Raw genomic sequence first — 6,205 nt, forward strand, 5'->3', positions numbered from 1 at the left:
CCTTTAGCAAGTCGAGCTGTCCCTTTGTATTCTGCTCTACAGATAGGACTGCTGGCTCAAGCTTTGCACATCTGACTACTGTCTAAATTCTGTGTACAGCTTGATAATCAACATTTGGAATGGTCTGTTTTGCATTACTACACATTGCTCCTTGCCTTATTAAAGTTCAATGACTTACTTTGCTTATGTCACTGGGACCTAAATGCCTGAGCTCTCCCTTTCCTCCATCTCCCGCTCTCCCTGGCGGCTGCCACAAGTTCAGTGGGATGATCTGCGTGTCTTCAGGCACAAACCAGCTCCCTCCCCCTTCTACATCATGTCATGCAGACGTCCACAGCTGCCTATTTATTCTCCAGCAGCCTCAGCCGATTCCACACAATCAGCTGCAAGTCTCATCTGTCCAGACCATCCAACAGCTGCCCATCACACACTGCTCTGCTGCTCTATCAGGAGTCCTTCCTCACAAGTAAGTGTCCTCCTCCTCCTGTGCATTGCATGTGGGTACATGTTTTACTAATAATGCAATAAAAAGTCATTGTTGAAGTTCTAAGACTGCCTGCAGACCTCTAGTTGCAATCTATTATTAGTAGTAGTAGGAGTAGGAGTAGTAGTAATATAAATTGCATCTTATTTTTATGGGGATATCATATTATTGTTTGGGTTGTTATTGAGATATATAACTCATTCAAATGTTTCCATTCCAAGCATGTTATACAAGCATAATTCAAATGGGTTGGCACCACCAAAAATAGTTTTTATAGCTCTTTATTCATAAAAAATTACACAGCAGTGACAGACTGGTGTTTCAGGCAATCCTAGCACTTTCTTGAACTGCTTTAGTGCTGTTTATCAAAGTTTGATAAAGGGCTAAGACTGCCAGAAACACCAGTTTGTAACTGCTGCCTAAATTTTTTATGAATCAAGTGCTAAAAAAACTATTTTTGGCGGTGCCAACTCATCTGAATTATTGACTGTTGCACCACTTCAATATATCACAACCATCGTTATCTGACTTGAATCAAGGTTGGTGCTTAGTGATACAGTAATTGCTGCAAGCTAGTTCATTTAGGCAGTGCAAGGAACATTAATATGTGAAACACTGTAACCTAAGTCACCAATCAGATCAATGAACGGTAAACTGTGATAACTGTGATTGAATGCTATGGATCCCTGGATGTTAACCCTAAATTTGTTTTTAATTGCATGATAAGCCTGTTCTGTATATGATCACAGAACCATAGCCGTCTTGCTTCATAGCTTTTAGTGTGGAGCCAGAGTTTGCTTGTTAGAATATGAGTATTAAGTCACTGCTTCACTGACATGTGGAAATGAAATGGATTAGCTGCATGTACTGACTAATTACAGTAATCAGCTATACGTGACAGTGACATAATCGCCTTCACATGCAGAGGCCAGATTTTGCCATAGTACTGTACATGGAAGTCTCTATTTACCTGCTCCTGTTTGAATGCCTGCAAGCTCCCTGATTTGCTGATGTCATTATAGCACAGACCATCTGTGCTATCAGCTGCAATCTGCTCAGAGAGGGTAAGACTGTGCCTTCCCTCCTGAACAGTGGGGATGATACAAACTGAGGCAACGGCAGCAGCCACGCCCACAGAGTCTGCTGCGTGGAACTCATTTCACACACAACAGTTTACATCTATGCACTCTAATTACCAGGAAGATTATTTATTTTTAGCTTTCTACACAAAGTCTACTATTAGGATGCAAATTCAGTCCTCCCCTGGGTCATATCACTCCTGAGCAAGTAAGGCTGGTAAAGCAGTCTTGCAATTATTGTCACTTATAGAGAAATGTATGTATGTTGGATTGCTTATTTTTTCCAGGGATCGACAATATTCTCAAGCACTGGAGAAGGGTTCTAAATATGGTTCATATTACCATTTCATTTCAACACCTTTTACAGTCCCAGACTGATGCAGTTTTCTGGAATGCTTTCCTGCCTTACATATGAGACTGCGTAAGACGCATTCATGCAGAGACCTCTATGTATACACACAGACATGAGATGTAGCAGATCCCTTTTTCTGTCACCAATATTCTAGGAACTAGTTCTGGAAGCTGTCGTGTTGTTATATTTCACATTCTGTACAAACAGCTTTCAAACCAATCTAATAATACATCTATGCGCCCTCAATAAATCCTATCATGGAATCAAACAGCATACCATACCAATCATACAAAGGACACAAGGAAGTCTAGCATGCAGAAACTCATGTATTCATATACAGCAGCCTCTTCCTCCCATGTGCAACAACCATGTGCAACAGCCCCCAACCCCCCCCCCCCCCCCCCCCCCCCCCCCCCCCCCACACACACACACACACACACACACACACACACACACACACACACACCAGCTCCTTTTTCAAAGTTTAGTAACTTTTCTGTTTTCATCCTTGTCTTCTTGGTCAGTGGCCCCTCTTACTTGTACTACTTCCTTCCCTTGGGTGGCAGGCTCCTTCTCTGTCCTACCTCCTTCTCTTGGAAAGCAACCACTTTCCCTATCTAACTTCTTCCCCCTGGACAACAGCCCTTTTCCTTGTCCTACCTCTTCCCCTTGGGCAGCAGCAGCCCCCTTCCCTGTCCTTTTTCCTCCCCTTGGTCAGCAGCCCCCCTTCACTGCACGTACTTCCTCCCCTTTTGGCAGCATCCCCTTTCCCTGACCTACCTCCTCCCCTTTGGCAGCAGCCCCCTTCCCTGTTTTACTTCCTCCCCTTAGCAGCCCATCTTCCCTTTCCTACATCCAATCCTTGGGCAGCAGCCCTCCTTCCTTGTCCTATCTCATCCCCTTGGGCTTGTCGTATAGGCAACAGTCTATGTGGCCTTTGCAGAAATCTTTTCCTGGCTGATTTCTTTAGGCAGGGACCAGAAATTCTGGCACTGAGGCATGGAGAATCTTCCCAGTGCAAACAAGGATCATAATTGATACTCCATCAGAAATGTTTGTTGCATTTTACGTGCACTAATTTTGACAAATCACGCCCATTATTCTCAGTTTTTCAGTATGCTTTAGAGACATATGAACTAGGTGGGGAGTAAAATATAACTAATATAAGAACACACAATGACATTTTATAGACAGAAAACCTTGCAGATGTGAATAAAATAATTAGATGTTTGGATTTTGGGTACAGTAATTTATTTATTTATTTTCTTTCCAGGCTGTATTTTTCAGCATCAACTTATATTGTCATATATCTACTACAGCAACTGGATCCAAATTCTGCTTCAATGTTGAGGATGGAAGAAATGCTTAATGGTACCCTGCCAACCCAAGGAGATAATTCTTCTCAGGATCCACCAAGTCAAGTAACCAATGAGAAGGACAACACCGAATACTTATACATATTGATTGTCATGTCTTTCTATGGAATATTTCTGATGGGAATCATGTTTGTCTACATGAGGTCAAAACGAAAGGAGAAGGAATCCAAGCTCTTCCTCCTCTACCAAGATGAGGCGAAGCAGTGGATGGAGATCAGAAAAAGTCCATCTTCATTGTCTGTGTCCAAACCAGCCCAGCCATCCACTGTGCTTAGCATCCTGCAGGACCACTTTGTAGCAGGCAGGTTCTGTACTGACTGTAATGGAGCTGACAGTAGTGTGAGCTCCGAATCATCTTCTTCTGAGGTTCATGTCACCATTCAAGAAGAGGCCACAGAAGGACTTCCTCAGGACAAAGAAGAGCATGAAAAAGTAGAGGATGCATCTCAGATTTCCTAGCGATCTTCAAAAGACTCTATGTTAATGTTAATAATCTACAGGATCTCTCTTTCTGAGACATTCAACTTGGGTTGAGGGTCATATAGCCTAGTGAGCTCCCTTTAGGGAAAGGAAGAACAAGTGGGTTAACATCAAGTGTGTAGCAATAGGTTATTACTGTGTGAAGAAGGTATAATGACCCTTTCCACTGCAGGGAAATAGAAGGCTTCATAGGCTTTAGTACTGAGCTTAGCCCTGGAATCCGATAGCAGGTGCTTCCCGATTGAGGGCTTAGTGTTGACCAGGTAAGCACTCTGGGTGTCCATACCAGTCTGTAGGACCAGACTGAATTAATAGTGTCAACCTTAGATACATTAGTTATTACTGTTTTGCAGGGTTGGTCTCCTACCTTCTGGGCTATCTGGCAATACAGCACACTAACAGTTGTAGAGGTTCACAATCTGCTTTAGGGCCAAGAGTGGATATTCCATTGCAGGAAAGCCAAGCACTTTCCAGCGTGTTTAAGCAAAAGGAAAAAACAGAGAGTTGTACATTTTCTTACATTGTTAATCAATGTCTTATTAACAAAGTCACCATTATCATTCACTACTTCACACAAATCTGCATAGTAGAATGTCAGGTAGGTTATGCACTGATAAAGTTGCTCTTAAGTCATGTTTTTGTTCTACGTGACGCTCAATTTTAAAGGAGACATGGTTGATCCAAGAACGTGGCCAGAGATCTTACTGTTTCCATGAGGTATACATATTCTGCAGTTTATTCACACTCTATATTTTCATTGAAAACCAAAATAATTGATGGGTGGATTTAGAGTATAGATTAGCAGCACACTGTATTGGGAGCTACACTTGGATCTGCAGTTTGATATAAGGCAATACAGGTATGGTGTACATGACAAGGGGCACTCATGCGGCCTTCCTTGTCTAGCTATAATCAGTGCACAAGAATAGATCTTCCACTTGCTGCTTACAGTGTTTATTGAATGTTATTAATATGTTCACAGTGCACACATTTACAGTTGAAACTCGAAAAATTAGAATATCGTGCAAAAGTTCATTTATTGCAGTAATTCAACTTAAAAGGTGAAACTAATATATGAAATAGGAACCCTTTGCAAGTGTTTTGGATTATTTAGCTGATTGGAGTCAGACACTTTGAGCCTAGAATATTGAACATTTTCACAATATTCGAATGGTGTGAGTTTTTGATTTTGGGGTTCTCATAAGCTGTAAGCCATAATCATCAAAATGATCACACATACAGGCCCATATGCAATTCACTTTTTCTCCTGAGTTTTCTCCTAGGAGATCATTTTTCATCCTCTATTTAAATATTTTTTCCGCATTCTGCTGTTGAAAAAGTAACAAAGTAGATGAAAAAGTACTGCCAAAATTATTTTGAGTATTTTTTGCTTGCTGGTGGCTTAAAAGACATGTTATTGTCAAGTTGACCATATCACCTAGGAGAAAACTCGGGAGACAAATGTAATTGCATATGGGCCACAGGCTTGAAATACCTCGCTTTGCATGTAATGATGACTATTTCATATATTAGTTTCACCTTTTAAGTTGAATTACTGAAATAAATCAACTTTTGCACGATATTTTAATTTTTTCGAGTTTCACCTGGATGCCTAAATGAACACGTCTAATGCAATACAAGGCTGTGTTGTACTTGAACAACTACCATAAACACAATAAACCATTTCTCAGTTTGTACATAGCAAAGAACAAAAAATGATTCTAGCATGCAGATATCCTTACTACACCACTCAATGGAACTGAGAAGCAGACAAAGTGGAAGATGTACAGTAATTCAGGGATATTACTGTTATTTGCAGTGATGTAACTTCAATACACAATTTTAAGTTTTTAGACTAAAAATGAAAGCTGTTATATGATGATTATGGCCTTTGTTTAGTTTGTGTACATCACAATTTATTTAAGATTGTTATTTATATTGGATAGTTTTAAAGAGTCTTCCATAGTATTGAATGTGTTACTGTGTTTGCATTTGTGTTACTATTGTCATTATGTCATAATTGGTGCTACACAAATAAAGGATTTAAAAAAAAAAAACAATTTTGTGTAAATTTTCTAATAATGATTTGACAAGCATAAAATAAATTCCTAGTTGTTATCATGATGCTGTGAGGACTGAATTTTGACCACAGAAGCTGCTACATATTGTCTCCATTGTGTTTGCTACAGGGAAAAGAGAAGCAAGAATGCAATTGGCCACAGAATATGCTACCATATGGGCACAAAGGAAATGACGCCCAATTGGATTTCTCCTTCTTAGATATGTTCTTTGGGTGTGTCTGTTAAACCTCCGGTTGAGGTGGAGCTCAAGGCAACTATTTATACGAAGGATTCAGATCAGGGTTGTCCAGCTCCAGACCTCGAGCGCCAGGATTCTCGCTCATTTTCAGTATGGTTATAATTAAGTGGAGTGC

General features: G+C 40.5%; 1 protein-coding gene across 1 annotated transcript; it reads left to right on the plus strand.

Moving 5' to 3' along the window:
- The first annotated feature begins 365 nt into the window (after positions 1 to 365).
- KCNE4 (potassium voltage-gated channel subfamily E regulatory subunit 4) lies at positions 366 to 5,806 on the plus strand. The gene is made up of 2 exons (XM_068279189.1): positions 366 to 466; positions 3,189 to 5,806. The coding sequence occupies exon 2, from the start codon at positions 3,259 to 3,261 to the stop codon at positions 3,748 to 3,750; it is 492 nt and encodes a 163-aa protein (XP_068135290.1). The 5' UTR covers positions 366 to 466; positions 3,189 to 3,258; the 3' UTR covers positions 3,751 to 5,806.
- Positions 5,807 to 6,205: the final 399 nt, after the last annotated feature.

The sequence above is a fragment of the Hyperolius riggenbachi genome, chromosome 4, assembly GCF_040937935.1.
Source record: "Hyperolius riggenbachi isolate aHypRig1 chromosome 4, aHypRig1.pri, whole genome shotgun sequence".
Classification (NCBI taxonomy): domain Eukaryota; kingdom Metazoa; phylum Chordata; class Amphibia; order Anura; family Hyperoliidae; genus Hyperolius; species Hyperolius riggenbachi.

Coding starts and splice junctions, on each gene's coding strand:
- KCNE4 (XM_068279189.1), top strand. CDS start 3,259: ATGTTGAGGATGGAAGAAATGCTTAATGGTACCCTGCCAACCCAAGGA.